Here is a 24,721-nt window from a genome sequence, read left to right as displayed (position 1 = left end):
GAGGAGGACAAGATCAACGACAGTGAGTGTTCGCAGCCAGCCGTCCATACTTTATAGACAGTCACGACACTGAAAATTTGTGCCAGTGAGAATAGGTTGTGCTAGAAGCCCTTCTAACACCAGCATTCACTCTTCAATACAAGGTTGGCTGAAGGAAGGAACTTCCATGGCATCACAACGTCGAAAAAGTGCGAGGCACATCAGTCCTGTCAGCACTCTCCAGGGTGTTCTATCAACGCACATGCTGTAGCATAGGCATGTTATATTAACAAATGAAAACCTACACTTTAGGCGCAAGCGGACGGGCATCTGTGAAAGTTTTAAGTGCCAACATATGCAGCGTGTGCTGACAGGGACGCGATGTTCATCGCTTGTGTCGGTAGCATGCACGGAAACTGAGGGTCAGTACGTTTGCGACTATTTCAATTAATACGAGAAGTGCTTCCGAGAGCGTTCTGACAGCTTCATTTTTCCGACCGGACTGCAGCTTTTATATTTCATATGCACAATGCTGTGATTTAGGCTTCGATGAGCTTACTCACAACCCGGCAGAGAGGGATAAACTCCTACCAGTGTAATTGTGCGATCCTAATAGTACGGGTGATGACCAATGGGCAAAACATGTGGCGTATGCCTCGCTGGTCTGGTCAAGACAGTGTAATAATCAGTGCTGAGTATTGATTAACTGCAAAGTATAATAACGCAGTTGATAGTTCAATGCAAATAGTAGTAACGCCACGCGGAGCACGGATGCTAGTTCATAAGCGCGTCTCTCGTTTATATCACCCTGCGTCGTCGCTGCTTCACACGGTCGACCATGCTAGTATGTTCTCCAAAGTCATCATGTAAAGCGAGTGGAGAACGTGTTTGAACCATGATATCGCATGATTGTTCCGCGGCTGATGATAACTCGACTTTGATCGAAGACGATACCGGTCGACCTCGTTTCCGCTTTCCAATTGTTGGTGTAGAGGGAGGCATCATGGTATCCATCTGTTCCGTTTTACCCGCACGTTGCAGAGTCTCTGTCCGTGTAGATAGCGACGGAGATGGCGATGGGAGGCCATAGGAAGCAAAAGATTTCAAATCGGACGTAAAGAGCACCTAAGAAGGTATGTGAGTCGTGGAGGATAAGGTCAATCGATGACACAGGAATCGAACCGAGTGCGCCCATCCCGCGTGGTCTCCCCACACGGCTGCAAGCTTGTTGCTCACTTCGTCGTACAGTTTAGGTGTCATGGCCATTTTGGATTTTGATGAGCCGCTCATGCCGTAGTGCTTAACCGCGATCTGGTGGACATGAGTGTCAACGGGTATGACTTCATGCTGTCGGGACGAGGACATTAACACATAGCACTGAAAGATAAGCCTCCCAGGAATACCTTGTCTAGACTCATAAGAAGGACGCAATCTGCAACCTTTCTCCCAACACCAACAAATTTTAATAGCTCATCTCGCGCTTCCAGCGTAGAAAGGTTCCTGAGCGTTTGAAGCCAGCTTTCGGCTGGTTCAACCTGATTACCCTGGATATTCCCCGACCCGCGGGCATCAACAAGCATTTTGCATGTTTTCTGTATATAGTCTGCACGATAGCCAAAGCCGAGGCTTCGAAGGGTCGCCGTAACTTCTGGCCGAGCCAAGGCCGAGGGCGGCGGGAACGGATGATATGTCTCGGTGAGCGGCAGATTCCGCAAGGTGGCCTCGTCTGATGTATTTTGTGCCATGTCAGGGGGTGGAATTGTGGCTAGTGCAGGTGAATAACGCTGACAGAGCGCCTTGACCATTTTCGTGATTCGTACAATGTTGTTGTTCGACGAACATATGAACCTATTTCAAAATTCGTAATTACACATGTTGTAATCTAAATGAACACATACGATATGATATTCTCGAAGGGATCCTGCCTCAGCATTCTGATCCCACTGAACCTTTCTTTGCATTTCTGAAAGACCGGATCGCGCTTACCCCACTGGTTGTAGAGGCTCACCAGGTCGACATTAAGCTGAAAGTAGTCGTGTATCCATGCAAGTGTTTCCTTCTCTCGTTGAGCCAAGACCTCTAAGTCCAGTTCGCCAGATGTGTTAGGGAACACCGAACGGTAGAAGAGTATGTCGGGACATTGACGAAGACAGACAATGCGGTCACGCAAGCACAGGCGATACTCGTGTGTTGGAGAGTGAAGGGTTGTGCCAGGGGAGATCGAGGGTATGACCAGCGGGAAAATACTCCAGCGGAAAGACTGGCCACACTGCAGCACTGCGCTAAGTGAGAGTTGCGTGACGGATAGCGGGAGAGAACGAAAACCAGCAGGGACTACACAGGTCATAGTATAGTTAGAGCAGCACAGGATATATCGGCGAACTCGATTCTATGTCACCGCAGAATCCAGATGGGGCACAGCTAGAGTTGTTGAAGTTGAACGAGCAGAGCGCCCGCGCCACAGCAAACACTCGTCTCGGAAATAGACACCTGCCTAACTCTTCCATCGCCTCCATGTCATCGAGGGGAGTGTATGTACTCAATGGACTCTAAATGTCTGCTTAGAATGGAAGAGAATCGGTCTCAGATGAAGAAAAGACTCCCTCCTTGAGGAGAGGCAAAACTATTGGACGCACTGGGAATTGAACCCAGCACCCCCCGCAAATACACTCAAGTGCTAAGCGGATGTGATAACCAACTACACCATGCGCCCTTGTAACATGTTTATACATGGATATATATATCGGTTTGTCATATGTAACACAGAAGCAAACATGGAATATGTTCAACGGACATCTAGCTCGATCTCATTGGGCATCCTCCCAAATATCGCGGTTTACAAAACAGACCGTCTCATAGGTTTACCGTCAATACTGATCACAATCTTGCCAAATTGCTCGCCTCGGTGAAGGAGCTCAAATGCGTCTTCGGCTTTCTCAAGACCATCGACAATATGGGATACCAGTGGCACAATGGAGTGGTCAGCAATGAACTGCGTTGCAGCACGAAGGTCACTGCATGAACCCATTGTAGAGCCTGACAATCAGTCAGCGTCAATATGGTAGCGAATGTCCGACAAAAGATGAATTCACCAATCAACTGTTGATTCTTGAGAACTTCACGCATGGTGAAGGGGACAAGGGGAGAAGCAGTCCTATGAGGTAGACGTGCCACAGAAAGCGCGTAAGGCTCTGTTACAAGTCGCAAGCACCCAACACTCACATGCCGTAGACGACAATGCGACCACCCTGCTTAAGCATCTTGTTGGCTCGAGTTGTGATATCACCTCCAGCCGAGTCGATAATTGCACTTAACAGCGGATTCTTAGGGCTACTCTTCTTCAGGACCTGCTCAAGCTGTATATGCCATCCTTCTTCACATCACATTGAGGCAACGGCGCTGAGAGCTTTTTCGTAACATAAACTCACCGGTCTTGTAGTTCACGCCTGCCTTGGCACCGAGAGCGATGGCCTTGGCAATCTTCTCTTCCGAACCACTCGTCACATACACATTAGCCCCGTGTGCAAGACAGATCTGCATCGCCAATACAGCGACACCACCGCCTACGCCCGTGATTAGAACATTGTCGCCTTTTTGTACACGAGCATTCACAACTGCAGCTCTAGTCCAGCTCGCGGTCAGTCCATACAGTTGTAGGAAGTCAATATTCACCTCCAGGCTGTCACACCCCCGACCGGCCAGGCAGCCGCATGCTCATCATCAAGATGCTCTGGTGTTGGAATAACATGTTCACGCTCGACGACAACATACTGCGTTAACGTTCCAATGGGAATCACGCTTCCTCCACCAATGATACTGAATCTGAAAGATACAACGGTCTTACGTCACGCGCTCTGAGACATGAGAAAACTCACCTGGACTCGGGGGCATCTGGGTGAGAGTCCCAGCCTCGCGTTGGATTGAGGAATACCCGCTTGCCTAGGATATCGTCGTTGGGCTGGGTTGATGCGACTACCGTACCTGCGCGTGCATATCAGCCGACGTATCAGATAAAGGCCAGTTAACTGCTAGTGTACCGGCACCGTCTGCACCCATCACGGAGCCAAGGGTGGTGTCTGGGTACTGTCCCTTGCGCTGCCATATCTATACAATGGTGAAGTTACAGACCTAGTACTTTGAGGCAGGCACTATAACTGAACGTGACGTACCTCCCTGTGGTTCAGGCCCGCGGCATTGACTTTGACCAATATCTGGCCTTCCTTCAGAGCAGGTATGGGGCGTTCCTCGAGAATAACGTCATGATAGATTGGCTTGCGCTCAGGGGAAGATTTCTGCAGGATGAGCACCTTCGTCGATTTGGGTAATCGAGAATCCATGGAGTCAATGCTGTCTACCGGTACAAGGTCAGCAGTGGGTAGTGTACACTGCGAACCTACTTCAACTAATCCCCATCATGCGGCAGCCGTGATCACGGCATCTGTCAGCAGACACAGCGCCATTCCTAAATCTGTGGAAGCCCACCGAGGCACGAGATCAAGGACGGCCGAGGTATAATCGTTTACACGCCCGATTGGGCAACTCACCTGCCAAACACAGAGCCCGTATCATTGCGCGCCCCGACGCGTCCTCGATCGCGACTTTCCTGCATTGACCGCCATGGGCAGACAGCTCCGCTCCCGTGCCTCACGCCCAAATTACGCGACCCTCATTCATTTTGATGACGATGGTGCCGGCCCCTCGAACGCGTCTGCGCCCATCTTCGAAGAAGGCGACAGCGGGAGCGACTTTGCCCCTGAGGATGCACGAGAACATGCAGCTGAAGAGGACGACGAAATGGACGATGATGTTGTAGAAGAGGATGAAGATGCACCAGGAGATGGTGGTCGACTCTCAGACTCAGACATCGAAGGCTCTGTGGTAGTTCTCTCTACTCCAGGGCCTCAGCGCAAGAAGACGAATGCAAAAGTGAAGAATGTCTCTGGCGTGCCGGGAATCGTGACTTCTTCGCGACAAAACTATGTACTTCCCAGCCTACATCATAGGCATCGCGCAATTCCGTTATACGACAGAGGTGGTCCTGTGGAACGTCTGCTGCAGCCTCCTGCTCCCTTTCGACCTGCAACAGTCTCGTTGACCAACAATTGGTCATTTACCCCCATATCTGACCGTGTGGGTAAGTCGTGGGGGCATAATGTTGGCCCAGGTCCTCTGTGGGAACTCATGGAGGACCGAGGGTGGTTCAAAGAGTCAATGACCACCGACGGGGAGGTGAGTGCAGATGAGAGGTGTCGAAGGCCGAGGGTGCATGCAGGGGTGACCGTGCAGGGATGCCGTATTTTGACACCGGAGTGCGTATATCCAGCCGCTCTTTGTTTAGCAATGTATCGGAATTTGATCAGGGGAATGAAGAGACGCAATGCCGTATTTGCCCACCGGCCTAGATGCGCAAGAGAATGGGGAGTACAAGGCCCCTCCTCCAGTCCCGTGCTCTTTCGGCCCTTATGAGAAGCAGACCCGTGTTATGATGAAGATGTTTGAGGCCCGTCGAATAGGTGAGGCTGCTCAGTCTTTACTGTGCAGTGGGAGTACATACGCACGACGAACCAGAGGAGTTCATTCCTAAAAGCAAGTCACACGTCTTTAATCCCGGGGCACCTGTTTGGGGTCTCTCCTGGTGCCCAATACATCCCGATGATCGACCTCGTACGTCTCTTGCCTTCGTCGAACACCTTGGCCTTGTACAAACCCATCAGCAGGTCATGGGCATAAGCAGTACCTAGCTGTTGCGCCCTTTCCCTCAAGCGAGTATTCGCCGTCCATAGGGGTCCGAATTCAGAGGCCCGCCAGTGCATGCATACAAATCTGGTCTCTAGGCCCTTCACATGATGCAATGGAAGTCGATGGCAATGGAGGCAACGACCCTGGGGAGATGCGATGCGAATTAGTACTCTGCGTTGAGAGCGGCCCTGCATTTGAGCTACGTTGGTGTCCGCTCCCAGCAAACGATCCTGCACCGGTGAGCTGAAAGTTGTTGGTTGTTCGGACTGACGCAGATTTACGACGTCTGAACCGTTGTCTTATTCAGGCTGACGGTAGTAACTTAATCCCACGTAAGCTCGGCATTCTAGCAGGTACATTTGAAGACGGTTCGTTTTCGCTCTACGCGGTCCCTGACCCTGCTAGCCTTGCGGCTTCACTTGGAGACAACCACGATCCCTCTCAGCCCATATTTGGTGAGTAAACCCATTTTCAGCTCCTATGATGTGTCTCATGACCGAGGCGCGTGCAGTGAGCATGACGCAGCCATTACTACGTATCGAATTCGAGGAGACAATGTGCTGGGGCTTTGACTGGGCCAACAGCGAGGTGATAGCTGTCGGTTGTACGAACGGTCAGAATGCCTTTTCTATCTCGCTGCCATCACTGACATCCCACCACAGGCTCGATTGCTGTATACGACATCGGAGAGGTACTGAGGACCGGCCAATGCGATGCTCGACGTGCGCAGCCTAATGACAGCCAGTACTCGACATTGTTTTGATTTAAGACATTTAGACATACTTCCAACTCACCACTTCACGGTGCACCAGTCGGCTGTCCGGGTGTTGGCATGGGCACGTACGCCAGTGTCCTCCGGTTCCGGAGAGCGTACCGCCGACAACCCAACCATTATCGCAAGTGGCGGATACGACGGCCTTGAGTGTCTCACAGACATCAGGGAAGTCTCAGGGAGCCTGTTGAATCGTACAAGAGGTGGGCGCTTGGTCTTGGATTTCATAGTAATGAAGCTAACAACGCTTTCCTAGACGTCGTAAACGCGCTATGCTACTCAACATACTGCGGAGGCCCAGTCACGGTTGACAACGAAAACATGATCAAAACGTATTCGCTGTCCCCGAGCATGCTGGGCAGGGGACACACCATCGTCGAACCCGAGGGACCAAGCTGGGTATGTCACATCCGTACTGAGTATGGATTCACTACATGCTCATTCGTCTCCTACAGAGTGTCGCCGCATCTGACTATCAGCCCCAACTCGCCATCGGTGTGGCCGATGGTAGCTGTTTGACCACAAACACACTCAGGGCGACTAGACGAGGCGGCTCAGTGGTAAGCCACAATATGCTTTTACGAGCCACAATAAGGTTACTATTGATGGTGTTACTTGAAATAGCCATTCTTAGTGCACAAGATTTATCAGCTAGACTACAGCCGTAAGGATCGTGAATGGCGGATGCTAGAGAAGTTCTTGCCCCAGGTAGGGTCTTCTGACTTGAGGCGTAGACCTGCTGGCTGACAATCTCCGTTTAATACTCAGGAAATACTGGATCGTACAGCAGCAACCAAGGCCAACGTGGATATCCCCACCGGCATCGGTGTATGGCCACGCGAAGTTGCTGTGCAGCGAGTCGTCTGGAATGATGGCAATGGGCTTGCAGGCGCGCCATTTCTCGCCTCAGCTACAGGTTCAGGGTTATGTCGGGTAGACTGGTTGCTTGGCAGGTGGCACAGGGACCGAGTACCATACTACGGCATTGAAGGCATCAGGGGAGAAGTAGGTGTTCAAATTGATGAAGCCGAGGAATCCGATTAGCAGTCTGGATTGTATCTTACTACTTGGTCATCTGAACAAGATCGTCGAGTACACAAGATGATACATCGTCTTGCGAGCAGGAAGACAATCTCGATGCGATCAAATCGAGTAGCGATGCGATCTGGGGCTTCGCGCGGAGTACAAAAGTAAATGTGGGCGCTTTGAGGTGTGCACGGACCCGCTCCATCTCATTTGCATGCTGCTTCGATTACTGCTGCGGTCTATGATCCTAGATGATCCATATCTCTAGCGGCCTGGCCTTTAGACTTTGAATCAGCCAGTCTTCTCCTTTGTCTGCAGCGCTCCGCGTCTACTGGTGCACATACTCAATAGGGCTTTCACACAAGCTGGCACTTGGATACATGGACACAAGAATGAGACTCGGGCTGGGGTTTCGACGAGATCCGGGACAGTTTCTGTCTGCGTTCCCAGAATTGCGCCAAGCCACGACCCGGTCATTGACGAGGAGGCGAAATCAAAGTTCATTGTCATATGAAGGTACGCCCGTTGTTCAAGTAAGATTAATGAGTACTTCCGTGTATACAGTCGTACCTGGACCCTCAGGAGCTGTAGAGATCACGGTGGACGACATGGATGGACTTCAGGCTAATCCAAATGACCATGAAGTCCTGCCCGCGTTAGGACCATCGGATGTTCTGCATACTTCTGACCGCGGCGCATTGTGTCATTTAGTTATTGCGCCATCAGTACCATTGTTTGCTAAAATTCCTGATGTTCGCAAACTCGATTCATTGTGTCCCCATATGGGAGGAACCAGTGACATGTAGATCGAGGGTTCTCTCCTTTTCTGGTCGACACCGTGACCTTCTAGTCTGGAACCATCAATGCTGATGCGCGTCATTACCTTCACCTAGTCATCTTGACCCAATACAGCACGTTTCCCGTCCGCATGTAGATGCCTCCACTTTCTCAGACGCCTCATGTACCCTTTGCGATGTCACCACTTCACATCGCTCCGAGATATAAGAGAGTGATTCCGGAGCATGTCCCATCCTTCTCTCAGACTCGACCTTGAACGATAACTTTCGTTTGACCGTCATTCATGCGCTCGTTATTGCATAGCGAACCCAAAATGCGATCCTCAGAGTCGCAATTCCACTCCCTTGTCCAAGATTCTCAAAGACCCTACAATATTCCCTTGCGTGGGTGCAGCTATCAGAGATGTCGTTCAGACTGTAGGCCACACAAAAGACACGGCACGCAGCACCAGGATCTAATGGTAGGTCAAATCGTGCGGGCTCGGGTATTCTTGTGATTACAGCCTCAACCCTTCCCATGTACAGCAAACTGTTGACTACAGATATGAAGAGCCAGAGTCGGACGAGTTTCGTTCTAGCTTTCTCCTGGTGCGTTTCGTGGACTTGTTCTGTGATCAGACAGATGCTGAAACACACGGAGTAGCCTGATATTTTTGAAGACGATGAGATAGAAATATCTTCCGTCCTCCCCCCTGATTCGTCGAGGGCATCCTGCAAATGCACCAATCACGCATGTACCAGCGGCAGATCACGAAAAGGACGCTTTGCTACATTGATCGTGGTGGGTCCCGTGGGTCTTCGATTCCTTGCAGGCGTCTGAGTCTACATGCAGCATTCGATTGGGCTTCTGCGCACAACACGCGGCCGTCGGTCTTAATGCGCAAACTTCGAGCGGTCTCAGCATGCCTTACATTGAGTCGTCAAGCGAGCGCAGCCTCGTTGCATTCGTGTTGTACATTATTGTCATATAGACTTCGTATTCTACACCTTCTATATTTTGATTCAATACACATCGCTTGCGTAGTTCATCCGCATTATACATGCGAGTTGTCGCGTCGTGTGACAAGGCACCCGATTATCGTGACAACCCACGCCTAAGTCTCGTCACACCAGTGTAAAGTCACACAATGTCCCTCCTTCATACTTTGCGACGACCTCCGGTATTCAACGCCTGGTATCCTGCCCGAAGATGCTTCGCTAGCAGCAGCAAAACTGCGGATGCTGCACTGGCCGCACCCGCGATTGCGTCAGAAGCCAAGAAGGTGGATGGTGCAGAAGGTCCGTACATCTGTATGTCTACTGCAGCGCGTTCTGACGCCCTGCATTTGCTAGCCGTTTCAAGATCATCTTGTCCAGAGGGCACAATACTGACGGGCATGTCCTATCTCAAAAACCAGCAGCCTGTTACTGCGATGGCGGACGACGCGTATCCAGAATGGCTGTGGAAGTTGCTCGAGCCGAAGCAGTTGCCAGATGATGGTCCCGGAGGCAAGGCGGAGAAGTACATGTTAAGGAAGCAGAATAGGCGGAAGATTCGAGATCAGAACTTCATGAAGACGCAGTAGGATGTCTCGAATCTGCCGAGCCTATGGCCTCACCATTATTAGGTGTATTGCGGGGGTGAGTAGACAAAAATGCGTAAATACGCTGTCAGACTCACGGTCCTCTCAGCAACACAGTTATCATATTCTAGTCTATTTTCCTCCCAGGCAATCTTATGACCTTATACGTCAAGTCTCCGAATCTTGAATTCAGAACTGAGGTTCATCCACGAATTGTACTCGATTGCGTCGATATCTCGTAAACTACTAATGAGAGCGTGATACCACAGCGACTATTACTGTAACCGACTTCGACCGAGAAACATGCCGTCTCATTCTACGTAGGGAACGAACCCAAGGTGAACAATGTCTGTTTTTGCTTGCCCTTGCCCTTCTTGCCTTTCCCAGTGGTTGATTCTTGTGCATTGCCGCCTTCTGCCGATGATTCGCCTGCGGCTGATGAGGTACTGGGATCTGCACCGTTCTTGCCTGCCCAAGCGGGTACGGCAGGGACGGACTCGCCGAGAATTTTCTTCAAAGACTGATTTCCACTGACAGCGCTTTTTGGCACCCGGCTGACAGTCAACGAAGGGAGCTCTGGAAAAGCGGATTTGGACAATGTTGGTGTAGAGCGGCTAGTCGCTCCAGGGCCTGGCACTGAGGTCGGACCTCGCATGGGAACGGGCGTAGCAGCTGCAGCTGACGATGCCCAAGGGGTGTTCCTCTGTGATTGTCGAAATGCTGGATTCGTGGTTGGCGGCTGTAAAGGCGGGAAGCGTTCTGGAGGTCGTGCCGGCGGTATAGAGGAGGTGGAAGAAGACGAGCCTGCCGCCTGTGCGACACGGTCCCATAGCTGTCTCGATGATTGTGCAGAGCTGCGGGATGCAGTAGAGTGCTTGGCATTCAGAACACGACCGCTGGTGACACCAGCCCATTGCGTGCCTGTGGAGGTTGGGACAAGTTCAGGGAATTGTCCGCGTTGCTGATTGGCATTGTGATTAACACACTCGTCCGAGATGGCTATAGGAACCACGTACCTCAACTTTGAAGCCGTTCCATGCGGCCAACAAGTCTCGCCTTTTCTCTTCCTCGTCCATGCCGTCCACTAACAAATTAACGATGCTTGCACTCCCATCGAGGTTGCGGTCGAGGATATTCCAGACCGTTGATATGAGATCTCTGGCTCCGGACTCAGATGCGCGATACGAGCGGATCGCAGCTTGAATAGCCGGGACGGCAGAGGTTGGATTCGGTGCCAACGAGTTTATTCGCGCGACTAGAGCGGGACTGCGTCTGTAGCGGTGTATCAGTCCAGCATGCACAATGCCACCATGAAACAACGCACTCTGCAGTTCCCGCTTCTGCTTCGGGTGGGGAAGGTGATTGTCGTCGACTGGGTTGCTGACTGCGACTAAGTGTATTTCCGTTTGGCGTTCGACTGGTACTCGGATTATCCAGTGTCAAGTTGCCGCTGAAGGCCTCTCGCCGTCGACCACCCGCACCACTACCCCTTGCGAGCGCCGAAATAACAGGTAGAGGGGGCGGCTCTCTCTCGCGTTCACGGCCCTGTCGATCGCGCCTGCCTCGTCGGCCTGCACCTCCCACCTCTTCGAACTCAAACTCCGCCTGGATACGCATAGCGTCCTTCTTGTCCCTGGCTGACATTTCTGCGCCATGCTCTTCGACCATGTGAGCTTTGAGATCCAGAGCAGACCCGAACACCACGAATTTGCGCGCTAGGCATTGCGGTTGAATGCATGGGAAATGACCGTGCATGAAATGTTGCTCCTGAGGCAGGGTCGGATCGACATAGGTTCGAAAGGCCCTCAAGACATGACATTACTCACCAAAGCATCGTAGTTTCTGAAGCTGAGAGCTTGTAAGTCATGTTTACACCCGTCAATTACGCAAATTTACTCACTATTGGTCTTTGACCTCGTGGCGCTTGCACACGAAACACTCTTCATGTTTCTCTCGCATGTGCGCGTACAGCTCGTCGTCGCTAAAGAAACATTCTCGGCAAAATTCGCAAAGAGGGTGAATACCGCCCTCCACTTGCTGCTTGGATTCTGCGCCACGGCCATGGGAACGGTGCATAGATGGTAAATGTATAGGCAGCACATTCGGGGGGTACAGTGCATGTTCATGAGAGAAGATCTTCTTGAAGCGAATACACAGATCGCTACATGCACGGCTCATTGAGTCACGTATAATGAAGGGAAGGCGTCAGCTTACCACATGAGTTTTCCATGCACCGCACGGGTGTGCAGCTTGAGGTCGCTCCAGCCATTACCAATGTAATCGCATTCGGCGTCAGGACAATTGAAACGGAGGAGTATGAGGGTCTCTTCCATCATCTCTTGGGTCTCGAAAGATATTGATAATTTAGGATCCTTGTACGGGATCATGTCTGGAGTGTAGAGCGACCATGGTGTGTCCGCGGACTTGGTGAATAACACGGAGGGCTGTGGTTCCTGTAATGCAAGCCAAACAACGTTAGTGCTTGAAGCCGTGCACCCGGTAATGAAGGACATCAATGAGATCGTCCATGGTTCTCACCTTGCAGAATGTGCACTCTTGTTTCTTGTAGAGGGCTCGCAGCCGAAGAGCGCAGACATGGCACGTCCGGTGATTGCACTCGGACAGAGAGTAGTACTTCACTGGCTCCGCGCATATCCAACATACCGCATCATCATCAGTCTCTTCCGTGGCCGGGTCGTCTTTTGCTGCACTCTGCATGGAATTCGAGGCCGGGAGACTATCGGGCTGTGGTGTCTCCGGCGCTGTGGACGAGGTTGTTTTTCCCCGCTGTGATCCTCGAGACCCGCCGCGACCCTTGCCGCGACGACCTCGCTGACCTGTCGCACGGGTTTGTGTGTTGGTGGTTGTGGACATCGGAAGGGATATATGCCCTCGAACACTAGTGGGTGTAGACGCGGCTAAGAAAGCAGCGGCTACACTGGACTCGGAGCCGGACTTCACGTTCGTCAGACGGGCGACTCATTATGGAAAGTCTCCGAAAACATTAGATCAATTCGATCATCAAAACAAGCATTGTAGTAGTCCCCATAACTTAGATGGATACATATACGCAGTATTACTTTGGTGTATAAAACTCATTCTACATCAGAGTCGGGGTCTCCCTCACCGCTTTTAGCGTCCTCTACGGCGCTTGTCAGGGACCTCGCAGAAGGCTTCGACGGGAAGCCAAACGTGCTCCGCGCGCCGAGACCAAGCATGTAAGTGGCAGAGGCAACGCGCTGTCGTGCGTTCACTGGTTGCGGAGGCGACGCTGGCACAACGTGCGCAGGCATTGGTATGCGGAGCCCTAGACTTGCGAATGGATCTGGGCTCCCACTCGCGGAGTCGTCCGACGCTTTACGGGGATGGGAGAACGACGTCTGGCGGAGTCGAGGAGAGGTCATGACAGATCCGAAGGTCGGCGCTGGGCTGGTAGATCGCGGCGGACTGAGCAGGCCGGCAGTCCAGGACGTCCATGACGGCGACTTGGCGGGAGTTGTTGCAAGATGTGGCTCTTCTGTAGAGGCCAGCTCGTGCAACGACCGCTTGACGGCAGCGATGTCATGTTCGAGATCGTCCAGCTTGCGCGAGAAGAGCTGCATCGCTTTCGCCACGGCCTTGTCCGTGCCGTCGACGAACGCCTGTATCTCGACTTCCATCTCCTCCTGATCGACCTCGTCGGACATGGCGCCTGGTATCGTTAGCAAAGCTTCGTAGCCGGATGTGATTCGTGCTTCATCCGTGACTCGGATCTCCAGCTCCACACGTACGTCCTCGTTGTAGTCGTCGAGCCGCTCGACCGCCTTCTGGAGGACGAGTACCATCTCAGAACCATGAGGGAATCCAGAGAGGTCCTTCTTCATGTCCTTCAAAGATAGGTTGCAGTCTCGGAAGCCACGCTGTAGACTATCATATCTATGCTGCACTTGGAGGAGTTCGGGCAGCAATGATAGTTTCCGTGACGAGGGGCTACCTGTCGATTCGCCATTCAACAATTGCGATGTGAGGGGCGAGATCTTCAGCTCGTCCAGAGGAGAAGTTGTGACAGGCGAGAAAACATCCGGTGTGGAAGATGGGAACACTTCGATGACAGGTGCCTTGGCTGACGCTTTGACATGTACTACAGGCGTAGTACTCTCCAATACCTGGGTAGTTGAATGCAGAAGAGTCGACACGTTAATAGGAGATGTTGACATCTCAGAGGTGTCCTCCGATATGGCAGGGAAAGGCAGCTTTGATGTATCATAAGTAGCTATACCAGATTCCGGGGTAGTTTCTGGTGCTGCAGACACCTGTTCGATCGTCCGCCGTACACTCGAGATATTCTCATCGCGCAGCACCGCGGCGGTAGCAGGGAGGTCCACCGGCGCCAATGATTCGTTTGGTGCAGGTGCAGATTGCGAGACGGTTTCCCGCGTCAAAACAGGATCCGGCGCATTGGGGACCACAGGAGAGTCTGCCCGCGAGGGCTCAAGGTCCTGCTCCACCTGCGCGAGGTCGGTGTCACGAGAGCCAGTCGCAAGACTAGAGGGTACAGACTCTGAAAGAGCGCCAGAGAGGATGTTACTCGTTGCTAATGTTGTTTCCCGGGGCGGGGCGGTGCCGGTGCCTTGCTGAGGAGCAGTAACCGTCAATGAGGAGGTCCGTACAGGAAGAGGCCGTTCAACCTCGAGTGTATCCTGTTGAGGAGCATCGCCGTTCGCTGCAGGGAGCGCAGGAACAGGAACGGGCTCAGCGTGGACAGCGGGGTCTGCCTGCGTCATTGCGGTACTGTGCCCAGTGACATGATACTGCGCCCATTGCCTCTCCAACGCCAGTCTTCGGTCTGTCTCCGCCTGGAGCTCACGCGCAAGCGTGGACGCAGCGTTCTGAGCCACTACAATCCTCGCGACGGAACCGAGAGGATCACCTTCTGCTGACGGTTGGCCATTCAAGGAGTCTAGCAAGTCATCTGCGTCCCGAATAATGGCCTTAAAGACCCCGCCGATGACGGAGGCGGACGCTTCCTCTTGCTGATTGTTCAATGTTGCATGCAAGGCACGCTCAAACGCCTCGCGTGCCCGCCTGATCCAGCGCCGTAGTCCCTCTGCGAGATGCTCCTCACGCCCCAGAAATGCGAGGCGCAGCGCAATTTCCCGCCGGCGGCCATATGCCTCACGCGAGATGTCCTCCGTGAGTTCGTCCAGCGCATGCCGTAGCTTCTCAGACTGGCGGCGCTCGATAAGGAGCGCCTTCTGCAAGTGCTCGACCTCGGTGCGAAGTGTAGCTGCGGTGGCGGTATGGCGCGCTTTCATGCCTTCCATCGCCTTCTGGAGAGAGTCAGTGGACGATTGCGAGAACTTCCTGAGCACAAGTTGGAGCACATCAAATCAGAATGGTGGCAAATGACTCTTACATGTACCGCGAGACCATCTTCGCTGCAGTGTTATCGTCAATCTTATGTTTCTCGAGTTCAAATTGAGCCTGCGCAGTCTCGACCCTGTCGTCTTCGGCCCGCCTGCTTTCCGCTGTAAGCTGTACCTGAAGTTGGTTGATCTGTCCTTGCAGGTTTATGATCTCCGTTTCTAGCCGTTCTGTTTCGCTATTGAACTCTTCGAGGAGCTTCTGTAAACCCGACTTGCCTTCGGACAGACTGTCGACAAGCGTGGCGCTCGAATTATTGTTCGCACTGTCCAGGGAGAAGGTGGATGCGGAAGGGGTGGATGGCCTTGGACGGCCCTCCAAATTACGCACAAGGTCCGCGTATTCTTGCACGACAAGGTCGGAAAGTTTGCGCTCCTCCTCAGCCGCGCGGGCTTTCCTCCCCAGTTCCCGTTCCTTGGCATGCGCATCCTTCAGCTCTGTCTGTAACCGTTCCACGAGCTTGCTAGTGGCTTCTATCTCATGTCGTGACTTGGTCACGTCGCTCCGAGCGTGCGCAAGCTCGGCAGTGTATTCGAGAAGGGCGCCTTCGGTCAGCGTGAGCTTGTCAGAGAGCCGGCGGTGGGCAATGGTAAGCTCCTGAACTTGGAGAGCGGCCGGGTGCGGCGGAATCTCGGGATGCGCCCGCAGCACAGCCAGTTCCGCCTTCAGCAGCGAATTCTCGCTTTCGAGCGCATGGGTACGTTCAAGAGCATATGAGGTGTCCAGCGAGTGCCGCTGCAGCTTGACGGAGGTCGCATGAGCTTCGTGCTGGCAAGGAAGCCTGTTGGTTAGTAGAGGAGCGTGTCATTGAAGGTAGACACCACCAAGTGAGGTCTGCGGAATTCACCTGGTAGCGTGCGATTGCGTTGCGCAAGCTGGCAAGCTCTAGGGCAAGTGGGTGGTCGTCGTTGAGAACAGCGTCCATGGCGAGTAGCTCAAGAGAGCATGCTCAGCCTCTATCGTTGCAAGAAGATGGTGGCAGAGTATACGATCGTTGTCACAGTCCGCCCGATCATTGTGGCATTTCCCAATATGGCGCAAAGGGGCTGGACCAGAGCCTGGGAATCTGTGTCCTCTGAACGCGAGGACATCAGTACTAGTACTGACTCCTCGTCGCTGTCCTGCTCATCCTGCTCTCATTCTTCTCGCGCATCGCCCTCTATCCGTCGTCGAGCACAGTGTCTTCTCCTGTACTGATTGCGAGCCTCTTCAAAGTCAGAATATTCGATCTGTCGACGCGTGCGGAGAAACGCTCCAGTTCACCGCTTTCTCCATCCCATTTCGTGTAGCAAGCGGATGCTCTGCAGCAAATAGCCTCCTGAACTCTTAGTCGCTGACCGGACACACTTGGATCTATATTTGTGAGTACCTTGCGCATCGTGCGAGTCCGCTTACGCATGTTCTTACCGCCGCGTAATCGCACACGCCTTTTGGTGTAGGAATGGCAAGCCCACATCCTTCCTACCCAAGCCCGGGTCCCTCGACCTACTACCACACGCCCCCTCCTCCTCCCCAGTACACGTACGGCAATGGTCTTGGTCCAGCGCCATACTACCAATACCCTGTGCCTCCCATGAACGGGCATGCGCCAATGCACCATCAGCCGACGTCTCCCAGGGTTTCTACTACAGGTCGCGGGAGATTCAACCCCCATAGAGGTGGTGTTCCCAACTTTCAGCACTACCACCCCATTCCTCCACAACATAACGTCCAATCCCCTGCAGTGATGCCGTCGCCGCCCGTGTCGCCCGTAAGCCCTTACGTTCATCCGCAAAAGTATGGCCCGTATGCACCACCCAACGTTCCCTACTCACCCTCGTACGCACCGCAACCGAATGGGCCTTACCAGCACGCGTGGCCAGTACAGACCCTGTCGCCTCTCCCAAAACAGCTATCGATGCTGCCTCCTGTCATGCCGAGTCCACCACCAGTGCAGCCACAACTCCAGCAACCGTTCCAGCAGCCAGTGCCAGTACAACCTGTTGAGCATCAGCCATCGATACCGTCGTTCATGCCTGCGCAAGGTTCTCTGGAGCCATCACCACAACCGTCGTCACAGCCACTACCCCCAAAGTTTGACGCGGAAACTGTGGAGATAAAACCGCAAATCCAGGAAGGAGCATCACAATCCGACGTTGTTCAGACGCCGCCATTGCTGGCTCCTCCTGAGCCCGCACAACAATCGACTCGCTCAGTGTCCGAACCCAGCTGGGTAATATGGTCGCGGCGGCCGGACAATCCTTCGCATGCACCTGGGGTTATCATCTCGCCCGGAGCATATCCTCCTGAGGACATCGTCCACAAGGCGCTTGACCTGCCCACTCCGCCGCTGTCGCCGAAATCGGAGACAGACGAGGTTTTCACTATCAGTGTATCGGACGTACCCACATCCGATGAGGCGGCGCCTGAGATTGTGGAGGTACCATCGTCGTCTGCTACCGAAACGACGTCGGTGTCTTCCCAGCCAGGCGATACGCCAGTGCCCGGTTCTCCGGCGTCGTCGCAGACGTCGGTGTCCCTGCCTGGTCCGTCCCCGACGGTGGACAGCGAGGAGAAGGCTCTGGCACAGCCCAAGGCAGAGGACGTGGACACCGCGCCAGCTGCGCCTGCCCAGGATGTAGCTACACCCGTTGCCGAATCTGCGCCACAAGCAGCCACAGTGGCGCCCCCCGCGCCGAAGCCCGCTCCTCAGAAGAAATCATGGGCGTCGCTCCTGCAGTCAGGCGATGCGGGCGCGTCGTCGTCCAAGACCCGATTGCCTGTCTCTACCGTCGTCGGCTTCTCGATCCCTGCGTCGGCCATGTCCGGTGCGCCTGCATCCAGCGCGCCAGGGGGGCCGATCGCCTCGCCGCACCGCAACGAGCTGCTGAATCTACTTGATGGTGGGCCAGGGCCGGCGAACGTGCCGCTAAAGATCCAACCGCGTGGACTGGTTAACACGGGAAATATGTGCTTCGCGAATGCAGTGTTGCAGATTTTGGTGTACTGCCCGCCGTTCCACCGGCTGTTCAGCGAGCTCGGGCGGTTCCTGGCGGGGCCGGTGGTGGGCACGCAGAAGGAGGGCTCGCGTGCGACGCCACTGATCGACGCGACGATCCAGTTCATCCGCGAGTTCGTGCCGGAGAGCAAGGCAGACCCGAAGGCGAAGGGCAAAGAACGCGAGGACGACTTTTATGAGCCTGAGTCGTTTATCCCGTCTTATGTGTATGACGCAATGAAGGAGAAGAAACGGTTTGCGAGCATGATCGTGAATATCCCTTTTCTTTTTCGTGTATCTTCGCTGACATCTGTTTTTCGAACAATAGGGTGGACACCAAGAAGACGCGGAAGAATTCCTTGGCTTCTACCTTGATACCCTCGAGGAAGAACTCACGACTCTTTCTTCATCTCTGTCCGCTCCCAAGCCACAGCCAAGTAATGTGCTTCCAGAGAATGACGCTGGTCAACCGCAAGATGAAGGTTGGATGGAGGTCGGGAAGAAGAACCGGACGGCGGTCGTCAGATCTGTGGGTCCCTTCAATTCTTCGTACCGTAGCGAACGCTCATGTGTGCGCATTCAGAACAAATTAGCAGAATCACCGATAACTCGCATATTCGGCGGCAAGTTCCGCTCAACTCTCTGTGCTCCTCACCAAAAAGACTCGGTCACTGTTGAGGATTGGCGTTCGCTGCGTCTCGACATTCAGGTACGTCATGTGGCTTGTTATCTCAACAATTTGGTCGATATATTCTACTCCAGCGAGAGGCTGTGCATTTCATCAAGGACGCGTTGCAACACATATCGCATCCCCAACCAGTTCAGATTAGCCAGCCCACTCGTCCAGGAGTTGTTGTGGAGGCAACTCAACAGGCACTCATAGAGTCGCTCCCAACTGTTCTGGTCCTGCACTTAAAGCGCTTCTTGTACGATACCAATGTTGGCGATGTTGTGAAGATCGGCAAGCAAATCGCGTTTGGACCAGATTTGGACATTAGCCCAGGTACGGCTGTGGTGGTGCATACGAAAGGTGTATCTCATATTTTGCATTCAGACTTGATTTCACCAACGTCATCGTTGCGGAAACACCCCGTCAAATACCAACTATTTGGAGGTGAGCTAGTCTGCGTCTTTCCTGGCTGTGGACGTTTATCTTATTCTGCGTGTAGTACTGTACCACCATGGACAGTCGGCGTCAGGAGGGCACTATACGCTCGATGTACTACACCCCAACCGTGACCTCAGCGATCGACCGCGACAAGCTTGGGTACGAATAGACGATGAATTGGTGTCGGACATCCGTCCAGACGATGTCTTTGGCGGACCAGAGCGAGACGATCGTTGTGCTTACTTACTGTTCTACCGCAGGGTGGGCTGGGGTACACCACGGACATAATACTACAGTTCGCATGTTGTATTCTCGTCCAATCTCATACCATTCGCATTTTGCATTACTCTGCTCAATGGTTCCATATGGAGGCCTGCGACAATGACGGCTGAGGTAGGAACCGTAAGGAATAAGCATTTTTTGTGGTATGCTGGAATACTACAAGGTCGCAGCACAACGTCCATGAGGAAATAAGGTATAGTATAGGCAAGCCGAGAGTAATAATGGTATTACTCTTCATAGATATTCCACGTCTGCACAGACGTCAGTCAGAAAACAAGATCGGGTGAGGATTGACAAGACATACCGAGAGCCATTTAAGACCCCAGTGGTTGCTGATCGGACCATCGATACCAAACGCAGCACCCTTGAACCACCAGAATACGCCTACGACCGCGAACGTTGTCACGCCGAACACAATCCATTTTGTTCGTTCGGTCAAGCGCCGCGAGGTGAACACGAAGTGGTCAAGCATATGAGCTGCCATCAGTACGGAGAAGTAGAGCGTAGGCAGCTATAGGAAGGTCAGTGTCGGCTACACATGCCATATCGGTTCGTACGCACATAGTGGTGGATGTAGGTCACACGGCCCATTATCAAGAACGGCACTAAACACGATATGAGTGACAGCCACGATATCGTTAGTTATGTACTGCTTACCAAAATGTAACAACCATCCAAGCATAGCGACCTTGCCTACATAGAGGAAATGATCCCACTCTCCTAGAACCAGCGTCAGGAAGACAAAAGCTTGCACAAATGATCTTATACGTACTGGCATCCATGTCAACGTACTTGCGCTGCATACGGAGCAGGTATACAGCGAACGCCAGTGCGGCAACGTAGAGACTAAGTGTGCCACCCCACCAGATCGTGGGCGTGCCAAGAAGATAGTACTTGGCTTGGCTCGCTCCCCACCCGCACATTCGCAACCCAAGGCGTAGCCAAGGCCAGTCGAATGGCTTCGATGCAAGAATATCCTCCTTGTCAGGGTCTGGAACAAGCGCATTATTCGTCGTCATCATGGCAACGTTGAGATGCCAGAAGTCCCGCAAGAACGACGTGCTGTACAACTTGTGGTCGCCCGCGGGCACTGCGACACACATGTATCAGCCTAGCACAATCAAGATATGAGACAGTGCGTACATCGCTCGTTGATATGAGTTTCGACGTTCCAGTATGTATGAATATCGTTGGCGTTGTTTTCTTTGTCACAGCTGACCTCAATCTGCTTGAAGCCCCATTGCGGTAGAATTTCGTTGCCCGCGCGTAGGTAGCACCCAAGTGCCTGATGTTTGAATCGCAAACGAGTTGTGAGGGAGTGGATCTTGTCCACATGACTCTTCGAGCCGCGCTGAAGGTCATCAACCACCTCGACAACCCAGTAATCATGCAAGTCGCCGATCTTCCCATCACCGTACCCAGAGACCTCCCAGTTGAGTTTGGAAACAGGCGCAGTGACAGGGTGTGAGTGGAGGTTGCGTTTGGTCGGCACATGGCTAAACCGGACGACATCGCCGTCGGAGAGGAACCGAATTGGACCATCGGCGTCGTACTCAGGCTCGTCCCAGCGGGGTAGGATAATCCAGTCGTTGTTCTCATCCTTATAATGATAGCACGTCACTTGTTGCTGGTTAGATCCGACAGGGTAGGTCTGCACATGGGAATGCAAAAGACCACCGGCCCATCCCATATTCTTCAGGGTAACCTTTGAGCCAAAGGCGACCTCTACCCGTAGTGTGAGACGTCATCATCACGTCGTGGTCATGTTCACGTACCCAAAGGATTTTGATACAGTGTGTTGCCAACAAGATTTGCTTGGAATAGAGAACTCATCTTCGCATCATCTGGTCCCGAGTGGTTCAAGATCATGAAGTGGACCTTGAAGAAACTCATGTAAAGGATTGTCGGGAGAATAATAAGGCATGCAATCCGTGCACCCCAATGCCTTGCTTGATCTCGCTGAATGAGAGGTCAGCTAAAAACTGCAGCGAATAGCTACATAACTTACCAAAGACATCCGTGTGTCGCCAAATTTCTCCCAGAGATCTTCGATCGTATATAATCCAACTAATGCGGTCACAAAGAGTCCGACCCATTTGATACTATTGAATGATCATTATTAGTAAGGTGAATGCATCAAGGACGGTCTTATATACCTGGTGACGCAGCCAATGGATACACCTGTCAAGGACAACCATAGCCACCAGTCAAAAGAGAAAGATCTGCAAGAACTTCGCGATTAGCGGTGCTCTATGGAGGATTAGGCAATCCGGACTGACTGGTATTGCTGATTATGGAATTTCGTAAGACAAAAGACAGTAGTGAACGTGAAGAACAGGAGCATTGAGTCCAGCAGAATAAACCGCGATATGCACAACCAGGCGACATCTAGATGCTACCTCAGAGATGTCATGCCATGCTGATTACGAGCGAACATACCGCAAAGGACCATCAAGGCAACCAAATGGCATGCCCGCCAACTCATACCTAGCTCCACGGCTGTATACCAACCTAATGGAACCATGGCAACTCCAAACGTCGCCATCATGACCCGCATGGCCACGTACGGGACAGTGTCGTTGTAGACCGCACCACTGGCGAAGTCGAAGTGACCGTCATAGCCTGAGAGGAGTCCAGCAAGCCCAACGAGCATCTTGCCGAGAGGAGGGTGGACATCGAAATAGAACTGGCGTTTCAGGTAGAACGACCCAAACTTGCCGAAGTGGGCCTCATCCCATACGACGAGGTTAGAATGCCCGATTTTGTAGAATCTTGTCCAACATGACAACAGCGTATAGATGATAGGAGGTATGTGTTCAAGATTCTGTTGGAAGAACTCTCCCTGAAGGCACAGTTGAGGTAGGTGCAACAACTAGCAATGACCTGGAACACGCACCACGGATGTTGGGGGCGGGGGCGGAGGACGCCTTATTTTGCCACTCCCCAGCGGACTCTTCATATCTTTCATTTTTGAGTACACGTCCTTTCCTCCATCATCATACGCCTCGTATTCCTTCTCTGAGAGATTGAGGTGTCCGATGCTCCCGTTGATACTGCTGGGTCCGCGTGGTGTCCTCCGGCGAGCTGTGTCTTCGGTCATGTAGTGCAATGGCAGTTCCTCCTCTGGACGAGGAGTCGAAGCCCAGCTCGAGCGGTCCGTTGCAGGGTACTGGATCTCTTCAAATTCGGATGAGGTGCGAGGCGAACCTTCGGGTGGTGTGCCAATGTGAAGACTGACTGCGGGCGGCCTCATATGTTACGCCGATGTTGTGGTAACCTGGCTGATGGCTTCCGGGAGCCTAGTCGTGAAGGTAAATTACAAGTCTCAGGTGTACAATTGACGGGCAGGTGCTGGTGCAAAGAGGAGTTCGCTTTGTATTGCCTGCTGCGCGTTCTCCTTGACCGGATGCGCAGTGACACGTATAGTTCGATCATGATCTCACTGCCACATCACTTGTCCGCCGTAAACGCGCACAAAAAGGGCCATTATGCATAATTTTATACACCATAGAGAACGTGAAAGGCTACTTTTCGACGATCAAACATACAGCACGTACATGGAGGACAAGCAAGGAAATGAGTAGCGGAGGCAGGACGGATAGAAATCACGAGCTACAAGACGAGTCAACGAACTATTTATGCCTCTGATATTTGGCTGTGGGGACATTATGAGCTTGACTACGAGGTAAATGCATTTGAGATGCGTACCGGTGACCATGGCGTGATCGCGTTCATAAGGCTCCAGCGTGACCTGTTCAAGGGGCTTGAACTTGTTGTCCTTCAAGAATTGGACTTCTCGTGCAAAGACAGTCTCTGGTGGTGCGGTCGAGTCGATACAGCTGGCCTTAATAGAGATAATGACATTGCCCTCGTTCTTCAGGAAGTACTCTGCGTTCAGAGCAACGATACGAGCCTGGTCCGGCTGTGCGACATCCGCGAAGATTGCATCAACGGTAGAGAGGAGCATGCGGTATTTTTGGGGTGTACGGGCGTCCTCCACAATGGCTTCAGGACGAATGAGCGAGAGTAGCTGAGAGATGATAGCATAACGTACGAATGACATTTGTCCGCTTCTTGGCCATATTGATGAGATCACGCCCCGAGCGCAAGGAGAACTCTACTGCGTAGACAACGCCTTCCTATAGTCCATCTCAGCTTATAAAGATTAGATGTTTGATAGCTGGTACTCACCGGACCCACAATATCGGCTACGTGACTGACACTCGTTCCGCTCGCTGCACCAAGGTACAAAACCTTCTGTCCAGGCTCAATGAAAATCTCCTCGACCCCGTTGAGGACACCAGCGGCCAGCTTGCTCCGGAAGGGGTTCCACACGCGGTACTCAACCTTGGTGCCCTCAACGCCGCCATCGATAGATATCCGCTTCTCACCATAGACCGCCTCCCCAGGTGCTATGCTCTTCGTCACCAGCATGCTCTCCTTGCCCTTGGCAATGAAGACGCCAGGGTGTCGGTGGTTTTCCAAGATAACATTCGCGCCACCTCTTGCACCGCCCCTGCCCCCTCCTCGTCCTCCACGACCGCCCCTATCACCTCTTCCTCCGCCTCGTCCTCCACCTCGTCCTCGGTCGCCGCCTCGTTTGAAAACGCCTCCTCTCCCGGGGGGACCACCTAGAAGTCACATCAGACGAGTTGATTCGCAGAAAAGTCATAAAGAGACGCACCACGTCCTCCACCTCTACCGCCTCTCGGCGCACCACGGAAGCCTCCTCGTCCTCCTCCTCCTCCTCCTCGTCCACCAAATCCGCCAAATCCGCCTCGACCACCTGAATCTCCTGGAGAATTGCATACCGCAACAGTGAATATGCTGCATTAGTACCTTCAAAAAGACATAGAAACATACCGAATGCCATAATGCTGAACGGCTAATGCTGTATTGTTTGAGGAGTCGAACAACAACGAGCCTCGGAAATTTTGAGACGAAGTTTGAGTGATCGAGGAACTTACCAAAACAAGTGTGGAAACTATGAGTGCAAATAAGCACAAACAGCTTCCTACTCGTAATAGACCCGCCGCCTCGGTCGCACACACCTCTCAAAGATGTGCGGACGAAGTA

At 52.8% G+C, this 24,721-nt stretch overlaps 10 protein-coding genes and 1 non-coding gene across 11 annotated transcripts; 3 read left to right on the top strand and 8 right to left on the bottom strand.

Moving 5' to 3' along the window:
* Window positions 1–777: 777 nt before the first annotated feature.
* POSPLADRAFT_1134716 (hypothetical protein) lies at window positions 778–2,326 on the bottom strand (the record flags this gene model as incomplete). The annotated part of the gene is made up of 4 exons (XM_024484509.1): window positions 778–1,104; window positions 1,162–1,326; window positions 1,383–1,827; window positions 1,878–2,326. The coding sequence occupies 4 exons, from the start codon at window positions 2,324–2,326 to the stop codon at window positions 778–780; spliced, it is 1,386 nt and encodes a 461-aa protein (XP_024342191.1).
* A 280-nt stretch (window positions 2,327–2,606) lies between these two features.
* POSPLADRAFT_t39 lies at window positions 2,607–2,692 on the bottom strand. Its single transcript has one exon. It is a non-coding gene; the product is annotated as a tRNA-Ala (tRNA).
* Window positions 2,693–2,815: 123 nt separating this feature from the next.
* POSPLADRAFT_1044773 (hypothetical protein) lies at window positions 2,816–4,316 on the bottom strand (the record flags this gene model as incomplete). The annotated part of the gene is made up of 8 exons (XM_024478602.1): window positions 2,816–3,015; window positions 3,072–3,133; window positions 3,202–3,352; window positions 3,408–3,601; window positions 3,652–3,801; window positions 3,855–3,960; window positions 4,017–4,083; window positions 4,149–4,316. The coding sequence occupies 8 exons, from the start codon at window positions 4,314–4,316 to the stop codon at window positions 2,816–2,818; spliced, it is 1,098 nt and encodes a 365-aa protein (XP_024342190.1).
* A 280-nt stretch (window positions 4,317–4,596) lies between these two features.
* Window positions 4,597–7,534, top strand: POSPLADRAFT_1136403 (hypothetical protein; the record flags this gene model as incomplete). The annotated part of the gene is made up of 12 exons (XM_024484679.1): window positions 4,597–5,288; window positions 5,350–5,492; window positions 5,548–5,643; window positions 5,697–5,956; window positions 6,026–6,173; window positions 6,230–6,331; window positions 6,381–6,440; window positions 6,496–6,693; window positions 6,747–6,889; window positions 6,946–7,050; window positions 7,115–7,198; window positions 7,259–7,534. 12 exons carry the CDS (start codon window positions 4,597–4,599, stop codon window positions 7,532–7,534), a joined length of 2,307 nt encoding a protein of 768 aa, XP_024342189.1.
* Window positions 7,535–7,807: 273 nt separating this feature from the next.
* POSPLADRAFT_1044771 (hypothetical protein) lies at window positions 7,808–8,020 on the bottom strand (the record flags this gene model as incomplete). Its single annotated transcript, XM_024478601.1, has 1 exon — window positions 7,808–8,020. One exon carries the CDS (start codon window positions 8,018–8,020, stop codon window positions 7,808–7,810), a length of 213 nt encoding a protein of 70 aa, XP_024342188.1.
* Window positions 8,021–9,440: 1,420 nt separating this feature from the next.
* On the top strand, window positions 9,441–10,045 carry POSPLADRAFT_1167651 (hypothetical protein; the record flags this gene model as incomplete). Its single annotated transcript, XM_024487974.1, has 3 exons — window positions 9,441–9,591; window positions 9,646–9,933; window positions 9,985–10,045. 2 exons carry the CDS (start codon window positions 9,441–9,443, stop codon window positions 9,876–9,878), a joined length of 384 nt encoding a protein of 127 aa, XP_024342187.1. The 3' UTR covers window positions 9,879–9,933; window positions 9,985–10,045.
* Window positions 10,046–10,191: 146 nt separating this feature from the next.
* POSPLADRAFT_1134364 (hypothetical protein) lies at window positions 10,192–12,749 on the bottom strand (the record flags this gene model as incomplete). Its single annotated transcript, XM_024484466.1, has 7 exons — window positions 10,192–10,836; window positions 10,892–11,147; window positions 11,200–11,642; window positions 11,702–11,723; window positions 11,776–12,036; window positions 12,090–12,328; window positions 12,414–12,749. 7 exons carry the CDS (start codon window positions 12,747–12,749, stop codon window positions 10,192–10,194), a joined length of 2,202 nt encoding a protein of 733 aa, XP_024342186.1.
* Window positions 12,750–12,970: 221 nt separating this feature from the next.
* Window positions 12,971–16,203, bottom strand: POSPLADRAFT_1044769 (hypothetical protein; the record flags this gene model as incomplete). Its single annotated transcript, XM_024478600.1, has 5 exons — window positions 12,971–13,322; window positions 13,362–14,011; window positions 14,660–15,218; window positions 15,271–16,046; window positions 16,126–16,203. 5 exons carry the CDS (start codon window positions 16,201–16,203, stop codon window positions 12,971–12,973), a joined length of 2,415 nt encoding a protein of 804 aa, XP_024342185.1.
* Window positions 16,204–17,289: 1,086 nt separating this feature from the next.
* Window positions 17,290–19,651, top strand: POSPLADRAFT_1135774 (hypothetical protein; the record flags this gene model as incomplete). Its single annotated transcript, XM_024484609.1, has 6 exons — window positions 17,290–18,525; window positions 18,584–18,784; window positions 18,839–18,964; window positions 19,018–19,258; window positions 19,310–19,369; window positions 19,425–19,651. The coding sequence occupies 6 exons, from the start codon at window positions 17,290–17,292 to the stop codon at window positions 19,649–19,651; spliced, it is 2,091 nt and encodes a 696-aa protein (XP_024342184.1).
* A 106-nt stretch (window positions 19,652–19,757) lies between these two features.
* POSPLADRAFT_1167646 (glycosyltransferase family 39 protein) lies at window positions 19,758–22,999 on the bottom strand. Its single transcript, XM_024487973.1, has 12 exons — window positions 22,542–22,999; window positions 22,085–22,487; window positions 21,925–22,033; window positions 21,802–21,867; window positions 21,654–21,747; window positions 21,421–21,604; window positions 20,789–21,370; window positions 20,418–20,735; window positions 20,303–20,365; window positions 20,207–20,250; window positions 19,950–20,156; window positions 19,758–19,896 (listed from the first exon to the last, which is right to left on the bottom strand). The coding sequence occupies exons 1-12, from the start codon at window positions 22,896–22,898 to the stop codon at window positions 19,873–19,875; spliced, it is 2,451 nt and encodes an 816-aa protein (XP_024342183.1). The 5' UTR covers window positions 22,899–22,999; the 3' UTR covers window positions 19,758–19,872.
* Window positions 23,000–23,109: 110 nt separating this feature from the next.
* Window positions 23,110–24,565, bottom strand: POSPLADRAFT_1039072 (hypothetical protein). Its single transcript, XM_024477484.1, has 6 exons — window positions 24,509–24,565; window positions 24,330–24,440; window positions 23,837–24,276; window positions 23,700–23,784; window positions 23,354–23,650; window positions 23,110–23,300 (listed from the first exon to the last, which is right to left on the bottom strand). The coding sequence occupies exons 1-6, from the start codon at window positions 24,516–24,518 to the stop codon at window positions 23,278–23,280; spliced, it is 966 nt and encodes a 321-aa protein (XP_024342182.1). The 5' UTR covers window positions 24,519–24,565; the 3' UTR covers window positions 23,110–23,277.
* Window positions 24,566–24,721: the final 156 nt, after the last annotated feature.

The sequence above is a fragment of the Postia placenta genome (genome assembly GCF_002117355.1).
Source record: "Postia placenta MAD-698-R-SB12 unplaced genomic scaffold POSPLAscaffold_3, whole genome shotgun sequence".
In the NCBI taxonomy this organism is placed as follows: domain Eukaryota; kingdom Fungi; phylum Basidiomycota; class Agaricomycetes; order Polyporales; family Adustoporiaceae; genus Rhodonia; species Rhodonia placenta.
The sequence above is the reverse complement of the archived record's forward strand: the minus strand, read 5'-3'. Positions and strand labels throughout refer to the sequence as shown.

Excerpts from the sequence above, each read along its gene's own strand:
- POSPLADRAFT_1167646 (XM_024487973.1), bottom strand. The coding sequence starts at position 22,898 with ATGAGGCCGCCCGCAGTCAGTCTTCACATTGGCACACCACCCGAAGGT. Across the intron at positions 20,366-20,417 it reads GTACGTTGACATGGATGCCA|GAGAGTGGGATCATTTCCTC; the intron begins GTACGTATAAGA and ends CGCTGGTTCTAG. Across the intron at positions 19,897-19,949 it reads GGGGTCTTAAATGGCTCTCG|ACGTGGAATATCTATGAAGA; the intron begins GTATGTCTTGTC and ends ACGTCTGTGCAG.
- POSPLADRAFT_1039072 (XM_024477484.1), bottom strand. Across the intron at positions 24,277-24,329 it reads CGGTAGAGGTGGAGGACGTG|GTGGTCCCCCCGGGAGAGGA; the intron begins GTGCGTCTCTTT and ends TGTGACTTCTAG. Across the intron at positions 23,651-23,699 it reads GAAGCGGACAAATGTCATTC|CCATTGTGGAGGACGCCCGT; the intron begins GTACGTTATGCT and ends TTCGTCCTGAAG.